General features: G+C 39.9%; 1 protein-coding gene across 1 annotated transcript; it reads left to right on the forward strand.

The window, feature by feature from the left end:
* Nucleotides 1–335: 335 nt before the first annotated feature.
* Nucleotides 336–21,702, forward strand: rnf11b (ring finger protein 11b). Its single transcript, XM_084723487.1, has 3 exons — nucleotides 336–916; nucleotides 18,270–18,439; nucleotides 19,971–21,702. Exons 1-3 carry the CDS (start codon nucleotides 794–796, stop codon nucleotides 20,140–20,142), a joined length of 465 nt encoding a protein of 154 aa, XP_084579613.1. The 5' UTR covers nucleotides 336–793; the 3' UTR covers nucleotides 20,143–21,702.
* Nucleotides 21,703–23,081: the final 1,379 nt, after the last annotated feature.

Genomic DNA, 23,081 nt, shown 5'->3' on the forward strand with positions numbered 1-23,081 from the left:
AATGGCAGCCACAGATAAAAAGACAAGGGGTGTTGGTGATGTATACACATCATATTTAACTGAAAGCACTCCAATGAGACTTAAATTGACCGATGAAATACTGGGTTTTCACTCAATATTTTAAGGACAATACTGGTTATAGCAAAACTGTCCTTAATTTGTAATAACAAAGCATTATTTCTCGATTTTAGCCCAGTGTTTACGTTTTCAGCAAAGAACAACGTGATCACGAATCTGATTGGCTGTGCCTAAGAGCTTCCTGGATGTCGATGAAAGCTAATTGGCTGTTTTTCCGACGGGGCGGTGCTTCGTGCCGCTACATCACCAGCTTTTGTCGTTATTCGGCAGCTGCAAACTGGAAAGTCCCTGACAGCCAGGGAGGTTTTCAGAGAGGAAAACTGCGATCAGGTTTGTCATTTTAAATGAAGGATATCACTCCTTTCTCCGCTTCGCCCTGTCTGCCGATTTAAAATTGCGGGTAGATTGTTTCATTCGTTATTTTTTTCGCCAACCGAATAGATGCTCCCCTACGAGTGCTAGCTGGTGTTAGCAGGCTAGCTCTTTGTGTGGCTAGCTGCTAGCTAGCTGAGGGATGTTTTGTTGTTGTTGAACTGAGCAGCCCTCCCGTCGTCTGGCTGGGAGAGGAGATTCATCAGCTGTGTATGGAAAAACGCCTTCTCGACGCCTTCTCACTGACTGACATTGTCTGTGAAAGTGGCCCGTGAAACCCCACTGTTAAACTCTAAGTACAGCGACACCAAGAGAGGAGAGAGTTTGACCGAAGAGGAAGGAGATGGGAAACTGTCTGAAATCTCCGACCTCGGATGATATTTCTTTGCTACATGAGTCCCAGTCGGACCGGGCCAGCTACGGAGACGGTGCTGATCCCGACCAGGAGCCACCGCCCCCTTACCAGGTAACTTTGACCAACTGTATGAACCAAAAAATGACCAGTTAGCCATTGAGTTTTTGCTTTAGGGTTAACTAGATTCATTAAATATCTTAAGTTTAGGTAATGTCGAGTGATGTGTAATAGGTCTGGCCCAATTTGCTCATTGTCTAGCCGATAGAAAAGGAGAAGACACCAAGAAACTGGTGTTGGAGACGCACATATATGAGACTAGATCAGCTGTTTACAGATCCTGAACATCACCCTTGGCCAGCAGCCCATCCCACTGACCCCGTCCCTTCATGCGCTTTGACACTAATCCGCTTTGTTTTATCCGAAGGTCTCCAGTCTCTGTCTGCCATTTCCCTGAAGTCATATTATGATTCATCCTTCACTGATATGATCTCATCTCTTACCACTGTCTCCCTTCAAACACACAGAACCATGTATTTTTGGCTCATACTGAGTGGAGATTATTTAAGACACACAGACATAAAAGATGTAAAAAAAAATAAAATAAAATAAAGCAAAAAATAAGATAAGAATAACAAATATAATCAGCAGCAAGTGATGTTAAGTAAATTTCCAGTATATAATTTATGTCCAAAAACAAGATGGAAGAAGTGCCTACTTGTCAAGGTCACATCCTACCCCACCTTTTTGTGTTTCTTTATGAAATTCTTTTTATTGGATTATATGAAGGTTCATACAAACACAAGCATTCTCATAGGACTTACAATAAAAACTATATCTCTCTGAGCCTTCTATAAGACACGGTTGTAACAGAGAGCAGTAATACTGAGTTAAAAACACCACCAAGCAAGTGAGAGTCAACAAAGTAAATAAAAAATACAGCTATTAAAATTAAATAAATTAATAAATAAATAGAAAAGGAAGCGTAATAAATAGAGTCAGGATGTTGAGAGTGTGCCTTCACAATTCTCAAATCACTTTACAAACTAAAGAAGGTAAAAAACACAAATAAATAACGCAAAAAAACAAACAAATGACATTTGTACAGCAGGTGTAATGTAAACAACTCTCATCTTTTCAAAATCTTGTCCTGTTGCATTCTGATAGGAAAGGTGAGAGCCTTTTCTAGTTGATGCTTTCCTGCTAGCTCCCCTTCTTTTATATTTCATTGATAAACTTTGTCTTGGGCGTCAATATTCCAGCTTTTCGCCCCAGTTTTCACCATATACAGCTCAATGAAATCAAATAATAGTAAACATTCATAACATAGCAAGAGCAAATAATCAGAATAAAGCAAACAAAGGTACACAAATCATAATCAGCCTACACATTTCCCCTGTGGTACTATGCTAGTTGACATTCGCTGATCATCATGCATTCAGTATGTTATTTCTAAACATTGGTTTAAAATTATTTAATGTTGAACATATTTTCATTTCCTTATTACAAAACTTATTTGATTGTAATACAAGGACTTTAAGCTTTAGTCCTCATTTATTTTTTCTTGACTTTCTCTCATTTTAACAGCTTCCAGATACTACAGGGTAATTACTGATCTTTTGCCTTATACATGATTCGACCCATTTAGCCTCTAGCTCACTTAAAGAGTACAAACTAATTTAATAGACTTGAAACAAACCCCAGTTCTCTGTTTAAGGCTGACTCTCATAACTTTCTCAGCTGCTTCTTTCACTGATCTCCTCCTCTAGGGCAGCAACTTTGTTTGTCTGGTGTCCTTATTTCCTGAATTAGATCATCTACAAACAGACCAGGTCATGTTGTAGCTGTAAATATGATTCATGGTATCACCCTTCTCCTGTGTGTTTTTCTATGTTAAGAGGCGGCTGGTATGAGTTACGTAAGGCTTTGGCAGAGAGTTTGCCTGTTACTGGGTTAAGCTGAGCCTTATCTGTAGATTTAAGATAAGTGTTTTTAAAGCATGGGAAACTGAAGGCGATCTCAGGTCAGTACATGGGAGCTTTATTGTAGAGGGCTATTTAATTCAGTATTTTAAATTAAATATGTTGTAACCAAGTGCAAACCCTTCTTGTAAAAGGGAGGAGTATTTTTCCTACTGTCTTGGTCTATTGCTGTCTGTTATTTGAAACGCAAGTTTGACACTGATAATTGTTTAACTGGATGATGATACTAGATTTTACTAGATCTAGATCTTCTAACCAGCACCCATGCATGCTGACCAGTTACGAGGTCACTGTGGTGCTCCTTAAAATTTGTGTTATTATCAAAACATTTCTGTTAAAGACCCAGTCTACCAATGGATATGTGTCAGGGTCCAACATTAAGGTTTTTTCCTAATTGCCTTGCAGGGCAAGTACTTCTCAAATCTACTTGCCTCATTTAAATTCATACTTGCCCTGCCAAGGAGGTTATTTTTTTGTCAGTTTGGTGCCTACTTTTGCTCACAACTTATTTCTAACTAAATCCCATTGTCTGTTGAATGTATAAAACACTACACAACACTTCTTTCTTCAGAGAGTAGCTCTATTATAGCCAACAAAGAAAGGATAAAGGAGATAAAGAAATTGTAAAGAACTGAGAGGGTAGGACCAGAAATTTTTTGACGTCTGCACGTTAGCAGAGATGCTTAGCCAATGGAGGCAGCGACACACTGTAACTGGCCAATCCGGGGCTCCGTAGTAACAGAAACAAGAGAGGAAAAACATAATGATGATAATAGAAAAATGATCCGAGTCGGTGCTTGCCCGATCGGGCATGTCTGGGCAGGTTTTGCTTGTGCGCTGGTTATTTTTGGTTGCCCCGGGCATTTGGGCAACTGTTAATGTCAATGTGTGTATATAAGTGTGTGTGTGATATTTTTGCATCACAATGTCTAAAAACACTAGACCCATGTTATATATTTTGTGGCATTATAAAATTTATTCAAGGTAACGTTGCATTTTCTATTAGCCACTAGTTGCTATTACTTCGGGAAGAACACCAAGAAATAAAAATTTGATACATCGCTGAATGAAGAAAACAGCAACCATGAACCCCCACTACTTCACGATATCACCAAACTATGTCTTTTGTTGTTGTTTGTCATTGTTTTAATGTGAGATAGACTTTTAGTGAAAGGGCTTACATATTGTGCGTGTAAAAGCTGAAATTGTATTGACAAAAATCACTAGTCTTTAAATTATGTTATTTTTTAAATTCTGTAATAGCGCACCTGGGCATTATTACGGTAGGTTGCTGTGTCCTCGCTGTTGAAAACTCACGTTAGGCCAGCCCCAGTTTTCGCCTTTCATGTATTAGCATAGATTATGGTCACAGATGTAACCATTTGTTTTGTCTAAGAGATAATTAACCCGCAATGGTAAAAAAAATACTGCTTTTCTGATGCATTTTCGAGATCCTCTAAGACTCTAATAATCATCATCTGGAGGAAGAAATGTTCGACTGCTCCCCAATTGCAAATATTTTAACGTAAAGGTACACTAACATATGAGAGGTACAAAATGGGGCTAGGACGATTCATGCAAACTGACAACATCCTTATAACATCACTGAGTCAGAGGCTAGACACTTTGAGGTTTGCATCAGTATCACACACAGTAGGCCTTCACAGTCAGTCAGTGATAATATCTGAACAGGGACAGGAGTCCTTGTTATGCATCCATGACCAACCTGCTACAAGTATGTCATGTCTGGCATACAACAGTGTGTAATTGGGCCAAAGCAGCCAGCTCTGCTCATAGAGAAGTGATAGTTTAAAAGACAAAGCAAGCAAATCTTAGTTTCTCTGTAAGAGCTCTGACCAGGCAGGCATTTTTAAATCTTTATGTGCCTTTGATATAGTGTCCAATCAGTACACAATGGTCTTTACATGAAGAGTCATACAGATGTTTGTAAAGGCAATCCTGACCATTATCCTGATCCATGACCAAGCACCAACAACTAGGCCTATGACAGTATGGATTTTTTCTCACTGCAGTAAAAAAAAGCAACGTATCCCCACTGGCCATATAATTACGCTTTATTGGACTTTATTGAAGGATACTATCATACTTGTTGCACAGCTCCTTTAAAGAATGGGGCAGTGTGTGATGTGTGTGTGACGTGCAAGTTAGGTAGAGTGAGCAGCAGATGAGTGATGGTGCTGCTCCTAGCAGAGCAGAAACTTAACTAATAGTAAATTGTCAATCTAGCAGTAAATGTACAGTACAGGTTACAGTGTGTCAGTTAATGAAAGTTGTAGCTTCTCAAGACCAAGTAAAGTCTCAACTATAGTTTCCCAACTCATGGAAAAATGAATGGGGTTTTATCTAAAGTAAACTCAGCAGGCTAACGTTAAGCTAATGCTAACACTGGCATTGTACAAAGTCAGCTCCAGTGCAGTTGTATCCCTTTCAGACACTTTTTAATTTATCCTTCAACTGTAGTGTCTTTTTAGAGACTTTGCAAAATCAATCCATAATGATAAATCCCAAACTGAATGTCTTCTGTGGTAATTTATCCTTTTTTTTCCATGTTGAAAACAGTTTTTGTTGTTAGCCGTCCACTAGCAATCCCATGATGCCTTGCATTGAGTGTTGACCGAACATGATATGAGCTCATTTTTGTTGCGCATCTGAGACACTGTGGCAATCATAAATCCCCCTTAAGCTCTCAGTTGTGTGGGAAAAAAAATCTCTGTGCACTTTGTTTGTATCAACAGAGTTTCACAAGCGGGTTAGCTAACTAGTTAAAACCTACTTATAAAGGGCTCTTTAAAACCTGCCAGCTCTTTTCTCTATGGTGACCACAGTAATCAGCACCTTCACCATCTGAACCCTGCCTGACAACACAGCACACATTTTCGTGTGCTTGCAGTTCAGCTTAACACAGTTTGGAAGTGCTGCGTGTGTTAGAACAGGGACTTAAGGCTCCGCTATACTCTATTTGAAATTTGGCGTTTTCTTAAAAGCTGCCAAGTACGGGCCTGGGTGCAAATGCCCTGGTATTCACTGTGCTGGAGGTGTGATGGTGAGGTTTTCTAGTCATGGTGAAAAACATGATGCCGGAAATCTCAACACTGAAATCCAAAACAAAGACAACATGAGCTCCAGCTGAGCTTAAGTTACCGTAAACAAATACAGAAGAAAGACAAAGATGGATGAACCCTGGTATTGTTTTTACAGGCCAAAAAAGAGAAGAAAAACCCAGAAAGGGAGAAGGGATGGGATGGGTGTGTAATGTTGTCTTATTGTCTTTTCATTAAAAATCCCCCATTCATCCAGTCAATTTGAAATACAATAAAGCCATGGGATAATTAACTTGACATAATATGTGTAGTTTAATAAAATTTGTATCTCAAGTGGCAAATTCTGGAGTCTTTTGTATTTTATATATGGACTATGTTTCAGACCCAAACATGAAAATAACTGTTGTTTGTTGTGATTCCAAGTGAAGTTATTGATTGAAAGAAACAGCAATGAAGTGGAACCCCTCCAGACATTCAGGGAGCTGATGTAGAGGATTTCTTTCCAAGTTACCCAGACTCATTTTTCACAGTCATTCCTAGCTGGAAATTATATAGATGACAGGTTAGGGGTGGACAGTCTAGCCAAAAATAATATCACAATCTATTTAATTGGAATCACAATCCACAAATCTAAGTTGAAGTTCTCTGTAGACTATAGCCAGACTTTAAATAGTCTGTGAATTTCTCCAACTGTGCCGTTAAAAGACAATATTGGATTGAAGACACAACACAGGCTTCAAAACAGTGATTAAAACTTGAGTTTCATTTGCAGTTGTAAACAAAAACAAAAAGATAACATAGAATCAATCATGAATAAATAAACACTTTTTAAGTACTCACAACCCAGCTACATCATTCACCATGCATCACCGGAGGAAAAACCACTTGAAGTAATTCACCCAGTCAGCATAGCCATCTACCTGGCTACATCTGTTGTTTTTTTTTCATGTAGCATGGATCTGCTAGTCAATGAGGTTATGTTAAGTTTGGGAACAGAATTAAGAGGACATTAAATACAGCGATCTCTACGATTCACATAAAAAGTAGATCATAACAGATCATACTGATCTCCATCTAAAATGATCAGATTAGCTGCTCTGCGACAGATAAACTGGGAACACGTAAAACATGTAACTGGTTACATCGTTGACCAATCGTAGGAGACATTGAGGAGTGGTGGATGTCACTGAAGTTGTGGCTAACGGCTTGCACACATCGCTGCTGTGCACATGATGAGTGCTTATGAAATAGTATAAGTGCATGCCACTCTACAGACACTCACCCTGAGGTTTTTAAACGTCTGCTGCTGCTCGACTTCGTCTGTCACATTAACAACACTGAGACCGTGTTTCCTAGGAATCCACCGTCAGTGGTGAATCAGAGGAGGGTGAATTCCAGCATCTGGAATCTGTCCACTGCCTGACCAGAGGCTGCTTTGGTCCTGTTGAGTAATTTCCTGGCTGAATAGAGGCAGTGCACACACTGGCATCTGCAAGGTTCAAGGCTCACTGAGGTTGCAGTCAGACAAAGAAAGGGCAACACACTGTTGATACACTATTCAGAGAAAATCAAGACTTTTTACATTGACTGCAACAATGTAGATGTTGATTCTAAGATGATATTTTTATTAGGTCTGTCATAACACTTTAACTGTTGGGCCTCATGCAAGAACCAGTTGTATGAACAAATTTGTTCTTAAGTGGTATGTAAGAATGATTTAGGAGAACTTGGGGCATTCAGCATTTCTTTTATATTTTGAATTTTCTCTTAGGCACAGACAATTTATGAGTGGTGCAGACCTGTCATAGGCATTGTGCAGTCAGCTGCTAGTTTGCTGCTCTCCACTCCAAAGTTATTCCCTAATGACTGTATTTTTCATTAGTTTGGAGATATTTTGGGTGAAAAATAAAATACACTTCATAGTCATGTTGATATTATCCTGTTTGAATGCTTTTCTATTTATAATATAATTGTAAGTTTACACATAAAGCCTATCATGATGTAGTATTATTATTATCTATTGTCAGGCACATAGGTCGTATCCTCACATGCAGGTTTCTGAAGTTGGTGTCCAGGGGAACATCCTCCTCTTTGATGCCTGTCAGTAAACATCACCTATTGTGGCACATATTCTGTCCTCTATCTCTGTGATGGAGACTTCACCCTGACCTCCTCCTCTGGCTGTAGTCATTGACCGCCTTGCTGTGGCGAGACGTTTTACTTGAATCCTTTAGCATATTGAATCATTTCTTATTTATTTCAGTGACAGTACAACCCTTGGGTAACACAGGATTAACAGCGCTCATTTTCCCCATTCCTCGGCTTTAGCAGGCCCCTTAATTCCACTTCTGACGCTGTAAAAATGAATGACATTATTTTATGGATCTCTGAAAGCAGGCCTTCAATCTCCAAGCATGTAAATCTCTTTTTACTTTATGAACACTTATGGAGAAGAAAGCATAGCCTTATATGGCATTATTGGGGCGTTAATTATGCTAATTTACAAGTCTTATGTGCGTGCACTCAAACATGCACAGGTGAATAATTTACACAATTATCTGAAGTCAGATGAATCTGACGTGACATGTTCATACCAGCCCATCGTACAAAACAAGTAAGAGAAAGTTAGCATCAAAATATACTCGCATGAAGCCCATTGCGTAACGTGTACAGCATCTGCGTGACAATCCACTGCATATAAAGTGGAATACTCTATATGTCTTAATGTGTGTGTCATTTGACCAGAAAATACAGGTACTGTTGATTTAGCAGTCTTAATTATCTTATTATTAGAATATGGCAGTTCATATAGACATGGTCAGAATAGACATAGGCTGAATGGAAGGGTGGATGGATGGATGTTGAAAGCTAAGTGGATGAGATCAGCTCTCTGAGCCAACCACTTAGGCTAGTGGACCATTTAAGGTCTTGTCAAAATGATTTCAAAGTGAGTGAGTGTGTGTGAGCTGTGCTCTTGTTTGTTTCGTATCAGTCGAGGAGGCTAAAAAGCAGAGGGAGGTGCAGTTCTGTTTGTGCTCCTAATATTGTGAAGGCTGTGTGTGTGTTGAGTCTGGTGATTTGGAAAGCAGCTGGTGAGACGAGTGCTGACTCATCGCTGTGGGACTGGGCTACGAGAGATAAGGCACCCCTGTGCGTTTGTATTTGAGAGGGAGAGAGTTTGTGTGTATGTGAAAGTATGTGTGCGCGTGCGTGCATTTGGCCCCCTTGTATGGCTTGTAATGCCCCCGTCTCCCTCGTAACCCTCAGAGATGGGGAGCAGTGACAGGAGTTTTTATTGATCACAGTCAGTTTGGCACAAAGGCCTTTATGCTGTTGTCAGCTAGCTTTATGGCCAGACCTTATTGGCTGGAACACCTTGCAGACTTTAGAAAGATTCACTGTTTGTGTGTGTTTTCAAGCAGCTGAACTTCTTTGAGCTTTTTTACTGTTTCTCTCATTTAACTGATAAATATTGGCAATAGTAATGACAGAATTTATATTTGTTTTTGTTGTAATAGCTGTAAATGTTAGATGTGGTTTGGTCAGAGCTATGGAATATTAATAATCCATCTTTTCTCACTACATCTTAGCCTTCCTTCCCCTCAGGTGTGCAAAAGCTTCAAGACGTATTTACTTTTTTTATTATACAAAAAGGTAAAATGTTTGGTTATCTGATTGCATCAGCCACGAGAAGCAGGTAATTTTTGGTTATCAGTATTGAGCACAGAGTCCATCAACTAACTGGGTTACCATTAAGATGAGAGGCAGTGCAGTCAGCAGTTCAGTTTCAGTTTAGTTTGAGCTCAACCAGCTTGGCCAGAAGAAGAAATTGGAAGAAAAAGTTTGCTTTTGGGGTGGTTTGTAATTACCTGTCAAATCTGGAGTGGTGACGAGAGCGAGCCTAGGAACCACCTGAAAAGGGGGTTCTCAGTCTGCTTCCAAGTGTGAAATCAAAAGTTGACTCATTAATGATTTGGGTAACCAATATTAAGTCAGCATGTGATCAAAATGAGCTTTCAGTTTGAATAATCAAAATCAACAGCTGGATCAGCAAGTCTCATAGTATTTATTTTTTTCTCTCCACCCCTATCTATTTCAGTGTCTGGTGCATGTCAGAGGAAAAAAACACCACTTCAAAGACAACATGCTGGAAGTGTTTGAAAATGTAAATGACAGTTGTCAGGACATAAAACCAGTGGTCTCTTGATATTTAGGTTTTTGCAGTCTCTGAGCTCAGTGCTAGACACCTTTAAATCCTATACACTGGTCCTAATTATATATTTTTATTTAAAAATTGACTAGCTTAATCATGCCAGAACAGCATCAGCTAATGAAGAAGTACCAGGGGAGTTGACATCCTGTACTAAATTATATAAGACCTTAATGGCATTTCACTTGGTTATGCCACTGTAATATAATGGCCAAAACCACCCTGAACCCTCTGATCATATGAGCCAACTGTCTCTGTGAGAGGGAGTCGTGGAGAAACAAAAGAGTTATTTGAGTCCTAGTACTTGTGGTGAGTGCTCAGGAACAGCAACCCCTGGCTGTGTGTCAGCCAAAGCCCACAGACTATGTCACTGACCTGCAGTACAATGGCTTGTTTGTCAGCACCGCCTCCTCCACCCCCCAAGTGTTTCTGTTACCATATTAGGACTAGACGGTTGCTAATCTGTCACAAGGGGCTGCCTGACGAGGCTAAGAAACCAAACCGCATCTGGTCTTGAGTGACTACGTTGTACCTGTGAGGAACTCAGAAGCACTTATGTCGAACTTATCTGCCCAAGACATTACTGTTATCTGAACACAGTGAGGAAGTCGCACTCTTTTCCTGCCTTCTCTGACGGTAATGTAACCTACAACAATGGATGGAAGAACATGTACACCCCAGTAGGAAAAGTTTCCAAGTTTGATATTTATTTTAGCCCAAGTACATCTACATTAAGAAGAGACCTTATTGGCTTTCCACCAGGCATTTCTTTTATAGATGTTGTTGAAAAGTAACATTTCTTGTCCAAATCTACTGATGGTGCTTTCATACCTGTAGTTCAGTTCATCTGACCCAAACCAAAGGAAGAAATTAGAAATTGTTGCCTTTTAGTTTTGGTCTGCTTCCTGTTCACACTCACTTTTACATAGGAACCAGGAGTTGTAAACATCATACATGCCTCGTACAGACAGATAGGTGTTCTGTTGATTGGACTGTTTTGGCACCCCGTCAGACAAATATTGCACCTCCAGAAATTTTCAAATTGCTGAAAGCCATGATGTGATTTCTATTTTGATTTCTAACTGTCCAGCCTTAGCTTGTCCCTTTTCCAGATGCTGCAAGTAGGCAGGGTTAGAGAGAAATGAAACTGGGACAATTGCTGATTCTGCCTTTGATCTCAATTGATTTTCTTTTTAATACTGAAATTGGGACACCCCTACACATCACCCTCCCCTTCCAAATGTGTAGGAGAACCTATGACAGCTGTGAAACTCGTGAAAAATATGAAAAGCTGTATCTAGAGGCAGGGTTTGGTTTGTCAGTTCTGGGCTCCTGTAGAAACACGGTAATTCAACATGGCGAACTCGATGAGAGAGGACCCGCACCCTCTCTACATTATAAAAGGCTCATGCTAAGGTAACAAAAACACAATAATTCTTATTTTCAGGTGATGAGGAGCTAGTGAAAACATAGTGATAAATATTGTATTACATTTCAGCTAAATTCTGACAATAAATTTGCTGGACCTTCAACTTTTTTCCCCTCCATTTTTTTTCCACCAACATATGTTCATTATATGCTTTATCCTCAGTTCTTGTGTGACTACAGTAAAGCCTTTGTGTGAGCTTGTCATGCATTATGTGTAAACACTAGGGTTAATACTCTTAACCTACATCAAGGCCCTGACTTCCTGCTGTACCAGGCTGATGAAGTAATGCGATACACACACATAACTGTTATTATCACACTGTTAGCCTAGACTGTTATCACATCAACAAACACATCCTGCAATGCAAATGTCCATCCTTCTCCCATTGTTGTGTGTGCATGTTTGAGTGATTAACTGAGTGCCTGCTTGCCTGTATTGTGTGCAGGTGTCTGCAGGCCTTGTCCAAAGAAGATTTTGTTACTCTACAGTCCATAGATAGAGGGCTAAGATTTCAGAACCTGCAAATGTTTCATGTTTCCGGTGTGTCTTCCCCTCAAGTGCATTTTGACGCTGCTAAGGTTTCACAAAGGATACAGCCACATTTGGCAAGTACTGTATATGATTGAGGTTTGGAAGATTTGAGGACAAAATAGACGTTTTTGTATTTGTAATATCTTACAACAAAGCTGTCGAAACAGAATGTGTTCAAAACAGGATTTTTGCCCAGTCATCATACTGTCTGTCTGCAGCCCCTTTCCCACGTACACATTAGCCCTTAAAAGCTCTGGCTGCTCTGGTATGTCGGCATCATGCGGGCACAGCCAGGAGCTATGGTTTGAAATTTTTTTCCTACCTTGGCAGTCTGCCAGCTCAGGACCATTTTTGTAAATGTTACATCATAGCTTGAGTGGGAATAAAGCAGTAATATTCCCAGAATTGAAAAAAAGCATGCAACAAGTTACACTTTTGTTGTTTCTATTACAGTTTTAGTTTGCCATTGAGGTGACCCCATCTCTGGAAAGCACAAGAGGAAATCAGGTAGTGCAAAATACTGTATTTCCCCTGTGAAGGTGTTCCTGTTAAACGTATAGTGTTATTCCACCTTAAATATTTTCCCTTCAGCAGAAAATGTGTTGACTGTTGGTACTTTCCCCATTCACAGAGAACAGAGGCTGTGGTTAGCTTGAACTGAGTCAGTGTCAAGTGGGATTTGTTGAGTGTGAGTGTTATGAGAATATCTTTTCTCTTTGTTGTGAAACCCATTGTAGATGTAGAGTACACTGCGTTAAACATTTCAGAAATGAAAAGAAGTAGAAAATTACAAACTTTCAATAGCCACATTTAATGTCTGTAAAACTGCTTTACCATGTTAGCAGTCCAGCTGGGGAGACAGTCATGTAACTGTAAAACAAGATTCAAAATCTGTTAGGCAGTCTGTGCAAGTTTTCATAACTCTTCTGCTGTTGTTTTGTCAGAAAAAAACCTCCCAAATCTGTCTGGCTCATTGACTGTAAATAAAGATGGACACTCCACTTCCTCCCACTGTACACAAGTTAACCCAAAATATCCCAGATATGAATGTTTAATGTCATTTAATGAGGAGACATTGTTGATCATGTCAATATAGGAAAACTGTGTTTGTGGATGCTAAAAATCAGGACCTTGCCTAGATAATTGAACTGATGATGTAAGAGACAGTGGCTTATGTGGTTCTAACTCATTTTCACATTCATCACATGGCCACACACACACATACTCACAAATACACACATACGGTTTTGCTGTTAAACTATTCCCTGTAGTGTGTGTGTGTGTGTGTTTGTGTTTGCTCTTGAAGCTAAAGCTGTTGCTTGTTATTGAACTTGTGGGCTGAGAGTGCCTGTATCTTTCACTTTCCCACTTTTTTTCTCTTTCAGTTAGTGCTGGATGATGGAGGTTTGAGGCTAAATAACCCCCCCCCCTTCCTCTGTCTCTCTCTCTATCTGCTCTCATTCCTTCTACAATCTTCACTGTCCTTCCCGCTCACCATTAGCAGTGAGGGCCTGGCAGGCTGACAGCTTCAGCTGCCTACAGCGTGCTTGGCAGATGAAACCAGGGTCTGCACTTTGCCTCCCCCCTTAGTTCCACTTTCACTCTTGCCTACTCCTCTTGTCTCACTCTCCATCTCTATGACTGTTATCCTTCTGGTCAACCTGAGGTCACATAATGAACAGTTGTCACAGCCCAGCTGACACCATCTATGAAGGAAGGGAAAGGCATATGACAACAATTACACTGCTGACCACTGCACAGTTAAACACCCTAACACAGAGTGCAGCTGCTGCCCCCCTCTGAGGCCCTGTCTGTAGCTTTTATTCCTGCTGCCTGGCTGCCGTCTCTTTTTGACATGAGCGAAAGGAGTGGCTGTCAGAGGAGCAGCAGACAGCCTCATCTACTACAGTTATGCTGACTCATAGCTTAAAATGCTGTGTTGCAGAGAAGCTGACTGCTACTTAGCCTGGACATTTTTGTTGTGCATGTTTTCTATGAAAATCTTTTAACTTGATAGAAGATAGCTTCTCAAGAACTAAAATGAGGCTGTGTTTAATTATGCTTGAATCTCACTATTAAAGGCCTTTTTACCTTGATCACAGCTCTGCACCCTCTGGTATTGACAAATAGTGCCTTGGAGTTTTTGTTTGTTTTGTAATTGAAATATGCTGAATGGGTTTTTCAGGTTGTATCTGATTATTGAGGGCGTCAAGATTTTGAGATCATGATTTAAGTTGATTTTTTTATTTAACCCCTGTTTTTGCATTGACAGGTCTGTCATTGTTAGACTGTAGAGTCTTTATATGTAAATAAGATAGTCTATAAGATATCAAGTGTAGTATAAGCACCAGTAAGCTACGCTGCATTGTTTTTGAAATGTCTTTTTCTTCAGGCATACGTTAGATACCACAAGATGTTAGGGTTAGAGACCAAAAAAAGTAAAAATGTTATGTTTTTCATGTTGTGTTGTGGACTTTGGGGATCTGTGAACCACTTTTATTCCATCACTCCCTCTCTCTCCCCTGCTTGTATGTGTCGCTTCTGGCTACATCATCACACATTTATCTCAGTGGTTGCACTTTGGCAGCCGAGGTCAGAGTTGCAATAATTTGAATTTGAGCTCAGCGCTTGGTGGCGATTTTGAGAGGTACACCATGCCAAGGGTAGAGCCATTCCCTAGTTGGGGGCTCCTCATAGGAAAACAGTAACACAGCACAGAGTGATTTTACCATTGATCACATGTGGGCACTTTAAGGGAGTCATATTTACATTACTCTGACAGTTGATGACATTTTGAATGCACAACCACAACAAAGTGAAACAACCTCAGAATGGAAACACAAGCTGCAAAGCAGCAGCTTTGATTTAATGGCCGACATACCATGCTTGACTTGGTGGGGACTTGGACCAGAAACTGGTGGGGATTTGTTGTTGAAGATACAAGGGCTTCACAATTGATTAAAATATAAGTGGTATTACAATATGGCCTAGTTTAAAATCCAAATTGCAGTAGCTGCAATTTTTGGATTAAAAAAGAATGTGTGGCAAACAGCATTACAATGATGTACTGTAGTGCCGCAGAGATGCCCTGGCCTACAAATCTTGTTCTGCAGATGTAAAACAGCATGTTTTTTTTGTACAGACTCCAACAAATACTGCATGATTTTAATAGTTTTTTTTTTTCTTTTGGTTAAGGATTATTCTGACAAATTGTATTACATATTGCTATTCAAATTTTAGACAGAAACTGAATTACGACTTTTATGACATATCGTGCAGCCCTAGTCTGAACGTGCCCTGGGACCAGTAATCCAGCAATTTAGCTGACAGAATGGTAATATTGAAGCAGCAGAAGTAGAGAAATCCTGGCTGTTAGTCCATAGTACAGGTGAAGCTCCAAAAACACTACACCCTGCATTTTTCATAATCGCACTTTATCTCAAAATAGCATATTTTATTATTTCAACTGCCACACTTTGCTGTCTGCTTAAAAAGTCATGAACGCAAGCTGAGATGTAGATGACCATGATGACATCTTCAGGGTTACTTTTTCATTCTTTGAAAAGCTTCCTTTGGAGCCACAGTAGACATTATACAACAGTGGTGCCCATCATGATGAGTAATACCTTTTAAAAATATTTTGTCCATGAAAAAAAAATAGCAAAGTCTTCAAAGTATTCAGGCTAACATAATGCACTCCAGCCCTTCCTTTTTGTCTCTTGTCTCTGACTTAACTTTTAAACCCTGCCTACTACCATTCAGCCACAAAGAATGAAGGAAATTGAGACAGACAGACAGAGTTTCATGTCTGCGATTCGGCTTCACACCAGGCTTTAGCACAGTTGTTATTTTACCAGCTGCTCTCAGATAGATGTTTATTAGAGGCTGCTGATAAGTTTCTTTCCCGCTAAGGCCGGTCTGATCTCCAGCTGCAGTCAGTCAAGTGTGTGGTGCTTTGTGTCAAAAGGTCATGTGTGCAGTGTGGATACACAGGTGGTGAATGAAGGAGCTCACTTAATGGCCTTAGAGTAGACTTAAGCTAATCCATGACCTGGCTGTTGGATCCTTTCAGTCTCCTGACACGAAGGAGTGGTGTGACGTAGGAGAAGAGAGTCAGTGGGCTGAAAAGTGTGTGTATGAGGAGGAAGTAGTGCTGACACCACAAGAGACTGTAGTGAGTGAGTGTATAAGTTTGTATCAGAAAAGCAGGAGGAAGGAGTGAAGGAAGAGGCGCAATCATAGACCACAAAGTGAGAGAGTTGAGTGAATAGAAAATTGTTGAGAGATGAGAAAAATACTTACAGACGGCAGTAGTACGCAAGACAGAGAAACAGTTCTTTCCTGACTAACACACGCATAACACAGAGAAAAGCAGCAAATTCTGTTTTTTCGTCTCACTATCTTTTTGTTTTTTCTGTGTTGTGTCCAGCATTTTTGTAGTTTCAAGTTGGATCTGTGCTTATTATCTGACCCCTGGTCGCTGAGTGGGATTATTTTTGTATGAGTCTATACATTGTTTTTTATACGATACTCATTCTGCCTTTAAACAATCAAGCAATTATTAAAATAGTTACAGATTTTCTGTCTGTTTTGGGCTCTATTTTTTTATTATTTCTGTTTCTGTATTACAAGTATGATGTTTGTTGTATTTCAGATGGCCATCAAGTCAGCCTTTTGGAGAAAATACTAATTTTCAAAATATCTAATATATACTTACAGTATAATATACAGTCTAATTTTGTGGTATATAATATAGGTCATATAATATTATGACTTCCTTGGGTTTTTTACACTCATTACGATCTGATATAGAAACCTGTTAGTCATTTTGATGTGATCTTTGAATTGTGTGGTTTTGTGGACCAACATGTAAGACCGTGCTGACCAATCTAATGAAAGACCCTCAATATGTCAACTCTTAGTTTCAGTTGATTAAAACCAAAGGCAGATTCTTACTGAGCAACATATAGAGCAGGGCTAGTAGGGCCAAAATTGGCCTGTGACAAGGTTCAGTTTGGCCGACCAGATTTTTCTTGCTAAAAGAAAATTAAATTTCCTAAAAAGATTATAATATATATCATTATCTCTGCCATTATTTTTCATAATCTGAGTACGGCAGGCACAGCGGCACTTTGTGCAGAAAGTCAGTCCATTAAGTAAACTTGGGATCATAGGACCATTTCACATCTTAACAATACTATACAATACGATAGTCTTTGCTTTCAGCCCGTGGCCCACCACCTAGTTTCAGTTTTGGGCCTCCAAGGGAAAACAGTTTAGGCACCTCTGGTGTAGAGGGACAAGGAGGTTTTGGCTGCTTTGAAGTTTGGTGCAGTCTAGCATTAGCCGGCCATGCTTTTAAGAGTGGAATTTAAACTAAACCATGTAAAATAAATTGTTTCGAGGACATTAACAAGAAAGTTGAAAGATAACCAAGATGTTTCCAGCTGAACAATCTGGTGTGACTCCACTTTAGAGTAGTTGATGGCTGACTCCTTCAGAGAGAGCCTTGCCAGAGCTCATCTTTCATTACACTTTAAACTGCAGAATTAAATTAAAGTCAAGTGACATTGTTTTATTAATCCTGTTTCATAAATCAGGTCTGTGTGACACCAACAATGGAACTACAGCAGCTCTCTGCAGCAGCAGCTGTTTGATCAAGGCGTGGGGAAACACTACCACCTACTGCCTGCAATCATAATTTCACGACGTGGCCAGAAATACTGCGAGCTTGAAATGAATCATTGATTACATCAGTTACTGACAATAGGTAGTGTGAGCTTAGTCAGATGAGTAGTTTCATCATGTAGTGAGCCGAGGTGAATTCCACCTTTCAAGGAGAGGGATTTGCATACTAATGCAAATAGGTATTATATTAACAGGTGGTGACTCGATTGCTCAGTGTTAAAATAAATGCTTATGTCTTGGTTCACAGAACATGTTTGTGTCATAATCAGAGGGATGTTGTAGTTTATCTGCTAGACCGAGTTCAACTTCCACAGAAAGCAATCATCATCTTTATCTGCTTTTTGTTAACATCTCACAATGGCAGAATTAATGGTGGAGAGAGATTTAGTAAGCAGCCTTCAAAGTCCTCTTGACACATTTCCTGTTACAAAACAGACTGACTCTGAGAACCAAGTCTTTCTCAGTGCCTTTTCAATGCTTATTTTAACCCACACAGTCATTTTATGTTGCAGACTAGATTACAAGACAGTTGTTTAGTCTAACTTTTTTTTCCTTCTTTTTGTAGGAGCAAATACATGTGCCTGTCTACCACCCAACACCCAGCCAAGCCCGTTTGGCAACTCAGCTGACAGAAGAGGAGCAGGTCCGCATCGCCCAGCGCATTGGACTCATCCAGCACCTCCCGAAGGGTGTGTACGACCCGGGGCGGGATGGCTCTGAGAAGAAGATCAGAGAGTGAGTATTAACTCTGGGTGGTAAGCCTGAGCACTTGGAGTTATTGTGTTTGGAGCAGTGATATGAATTTGTTCTTAATGACTTGCCTGGTTAAATAATCATAATAAATAAATAAATATCCGTATTTCTTGGTCTTTAAAAAAATAATAATATTTTTCTGAAAACAGGATTAAAATTGAATCAATGACAGTTTCTGAAATCATGTCATTCAAAAAATATGTGCTTTTTTTTCTCTTTTTTTTAGTAGTCAGGAAGTGTAACCACAAACCACCTACAAATTCTTTTACAACCTAAACTGTACAGACAACCTGCTGTTAGATACGGGTTGCGCCAACTGCCCTGCCTTGTCTTTGTCTTTAACTCTACTACACCTAGAAGTCCTTTTTTGTCCAGCCAAGTCTTTGGCACTCTTTCAATGATCCATCATCCCAGATAAAAAGGTTGATTCATGACAACGGCAACGTCCCCTTTCACGAATCTTCCCTGAGGCTATGTCTGTATTTGTCATTTCTGCTGTAGCAGGGATCCTAGATCCTGTCTTTCTGCTCAAAGGGAAACTTAAATTCTTGTCCCTGAACTCTTTCAAGAAAAAGATCTTCACATCAGGCACCAATGGAGACAGGTTCAGCATCTGTCTCATCTGTTCTGGAAGAGGTGGACAAGGGAGGAATTGCAGCCACTGTGGTAATGACAAAGATGGACAAAGCTTTGGTGAAGTTTTATGAGAAGGGGCATTGTGGTTGTCAATGGATCAACCTGTACCTCTGGGATCATGGGAGGCGTGACAAAGACTTACCTGGACAAGACAGGACTTGTGTGTAGTGTAATTAAAGACAAAGACAGGGCAATTAGAGTTGCCCATATCCATGCCCTTTCTGCTTCAAGAAGAAATGTAAAAGTTTGGTGGTAAAGACTAACTAACATTAAGTGATATGCTGACTGACCCCTGACTCAGAGAAGAAAGAAAACAGAGGAGGGCTGTGCATTAATGTCTGTTTATAATTTGTAGCCTGTATGGAGTCTACCATGGGTGGTAGGTGCAATATCTATGGGCACAGGTGCTGCAGACTGTCTAATCATGCATGGGTGACCGGGAGGTCTCGCTTTACTGCTCCAGGCAGCCGCACCAGAAAGTCCAACCTGTCATCATAGCACCACATAGGGATCATTTGCATTATGAAAGTAATTTTCATGTAAACTGAAACTATCAGCCTGGACATCATGGGTGTCATGATTTTTATTCTATATTGAAAATTGATCAAAATAGTTTTCAAATTCAATAATCAAAATCAAAAGCAGGATCAGCTATTCTCACAATATTTTTTGTTTCCCGAACCACTAGCAGTAAGAATAACTTATAGGTCTCCATACAGTACATTTAAATACCCCTTAATGCATCCCTGAATGTATGAAGCACGTTTCTTTGACTCCTTTTGCCTTCACATGTGAACTTTTGTGCTGTCCATACCTAATGCCAAACAAGATGTAGTATCAAATTTATGGTAAATGGTGTCTGTGTTCACCTTCACAGGTGCGTCATCTGTATGATGGACTTTGTGTATGGAGACCCCATCCGGTTCCTGCCCTGCATGCACATTTACCACATGGACTGTATAGACGACTGGCTGATGAGATCCTTCACCTGCCCCTCCTGCATGGAGCCTGTGGACGCCGCGCTGCTTTCTTCCTACGAGACCAACTGACACACACACTCCCACATATCCCCACAGACACCTGTGGGGTAGACTGAACACACACACATAAAATATGCACACAAATGGACATACACACAACTTCCATCTTGCTAACCTGTATCCTGGATTAGTAAAATGGTCACATAAAGCAGTGACAATGTAAATGATTTTGGATGAACTGTGTGTGTGTGGTTGTGTGTGGTTGTGTGTGTGTGTGTGTGTGTGTGTGTGTGTGTGTGTGTGTGTGTGTGTGTGTGTGTGTGTGTGAGAGAGAGAGAGAGAGCATGTGTGTGTGTGTGTGCCACACAAGTTCCTCATTTGGCCTGCTGGACAGGATTGGAGGAATGAACAGAGTGTTGATGTTAAGGACGAGCAGGAAGGAGCTGGATTAAGGAAATGAGGATTCAAGTGTAAAGGGAAGTCAAGAGGAATGGATAACGGTTAACTGGTATGATTAAGAAACCTTTCCAAGATCCGCTTTTATATACGCAAATGCACACACTTCCTTTATGTAATCCCCATCATTGAAATGAACTGTGAAAGAATGCAGGATGACAAGACGCCATCGTCCGATGACCACCGTCATCAGGCTGCAGACACTGTTTGTTGGACTGCTGAAGCCTGATTACTATAATATCATACTGCAAGACAAGGGGAAAGGAACGCCCTTCAGAAGATCTCTGATGTGTCTCGACACAGACGCCTGTGAGTCATATCTGCTTCAAAAACTGCCCCACATGCGGATATGAGATTCAAAGACTGCTAGAGATGGACGTTGGACTCAAGACTATGGACATCAAACATATTCTGCAGACACACCACAGGCCTCCACTTGGCCTCGAGTTGTCTGTCTGTATAGATCTTTTAGGAGTAAAATAAGTTTGGTCGGTGGATTAATTGATTGATTGTCCCGTGGCTTTGTGAAATCTGTTCTGTGTTTGTTTTGTCAGTCAGCATAAGGGCTCAGTTGAACCAGTGTTTACCAACAAAACAGATGCGGCAAAAGGTAATACAGCATGTGCTTTAGTCACTAATGTGATGGATAGTTGGTAGACTGTTGCTCCTCATGACAGTGAGATCTCAGTGAAATTATTGGCTAAAGCACAAATAGATCAGTTGACAAACCATTGATACAAATCAGAGATATTTGCACTTATTAATCAGACTTGTGACAAGAGTTGACCATATGCATTCAGTAATTATGTCAAGGTGAAGTATGTGATTTACATTACCTACTTTCTCATTAGCATTGCAAGGATTTGTAATAAAAGCCACTTTCTCTGTGGACCAGCAAGGAAACATAATTTATTACTAGTGACATTAAAGGGATAGTTTAGATTCTTTTGAAGTGGGGTTGTAGGAAGTACTTATCCATTATCAGTACATTTTCAATAGTAGTAAAAATAATTAACTTTATTTGCATAGCATCTTTCTTACAAGAAATGCAGCCTAAAGTGCTTCACAACAAAGATATTATATGCACTAAGTGCTTCACATAAAAAGACATCAAATGAACACAAAAACAAGAATAGAATGTCATAAGTAATGCAGAATAAGATAAAAAATAAATAAAGCCCTCTTGTAAAAATAAGAAATTGAGAATAGAATACATGGAATGCATCTTCACAGGGATTAAAAAACAAGCCGTGTAATGCTGTGGTCAGGGTCAGAAGCAAAATGTATTTTAGCCACCTATAAAAATCAGTATCAGTCTATAGTCTATACTATATTTAGAATATTTATACTGCATTACTTTGCTGCCAAACAGCCCTATCTAACAGGAAACTGCTGTCATTTAACCTCACAGAACACAGGAGTTGCTGATCTAATGCTGGCTCTATGAGTCAGTTTGTTTGTAGTGCTGTGTGACTTCATTGCATTCTGAAAAAACCCTTTAAGACACAGAAGTCACCCAGTAACATAGATGAACCAACAGATTGAGGCCAAAGTTGACCAGCAACTCCTGTGTAATGCAAAGTAAAATGACGAAACTTGGCTTATATAACAGAAATTTCCCGTCAGAAAAGGCTCACAGCAAAGGAAAGTGGTGAAAATGTTCTAAATATAGCGTACAGTTGAAGTGATGTTCATTTTTTTTTCCCTCTGTTTTTTTATGTGGCTAAAATAAGTTCTGTTGCTGACTCTGTCCATAGCAGTTCAGTGCTTAGCTTCCTAGAACAGGACTCCTGTTGCTTCTACAAACTACCAACAGCTATCTACTGTAGGTAATACGCAGACTATGAATAATTACCTCACATAACAACACTTCAAATAATGAGAACTACCCCTTTAACTTATCTAATGAATTAATCCCATGTTTGCCTCTCCTGATATTGTCCAAATCATGTAATTCTAAGGACAAGTCGAGGATAGAAATAAAAAAGATCCACAAGGCGGGGCTCATTTCATGTACCACTTCATTCATCAGCAACAACTTTTCTGAAGAACCAGATCTAAAGCAAACATTACAGGAAACCGTCAACACAGTCAGGTGCCACCATCAGGAAAAATGAATCTGCCTGAGATGAGCTGTCAGTGAAGATGACTGTGGTCAGAATCAGCCATTGCCGTTTGAGTTAAGGAAGCTCATATTTCTATTTTGATTTGCCTCTCATAAAGTTGAGACCTCAATCGAAATAATCTTGCCACGTTTTAAAGTCACCCAGTTTACTATTAAAGCACAAAGAAATACAATTGTTCCGTCATATTCTCCTTCTCCCTGCTAACATCAGTCTGTAGGTGAGTCGGTAATACTTTGAATTATGCAGGAAATGCCCCCCCTGCATAGCAGGCATGATACAGATCCAACACAGTTTGACAACATGCCTTTAGTGATCTGTGTATGTGTGTGCATACCTGCGTGTGTGTGTTTGTACGAGGCTTTAAGGCCTTTGTGTGTGAGTGTTTGAGAAAGATTTGGGCGGGTGGGTGTCAGCACCTTAGTCTTT

This window comes from Lutjanus erythropterus, chromosome 7, assembly GCF_056507025.1.
Source record: "Lutjanus erythropterus isolate fLutEry1 chromosome 7, fLutEry1.hap2, whole genome shotgun sequence".
NCBI classification, from domain to species: domain Eukaryota; kingdom Metazoa; phylum Chordata; class Actinopteri; order Lutjaniformes; family Lutjanidae; genus Lutjanus; species Lutjanus erythropterus.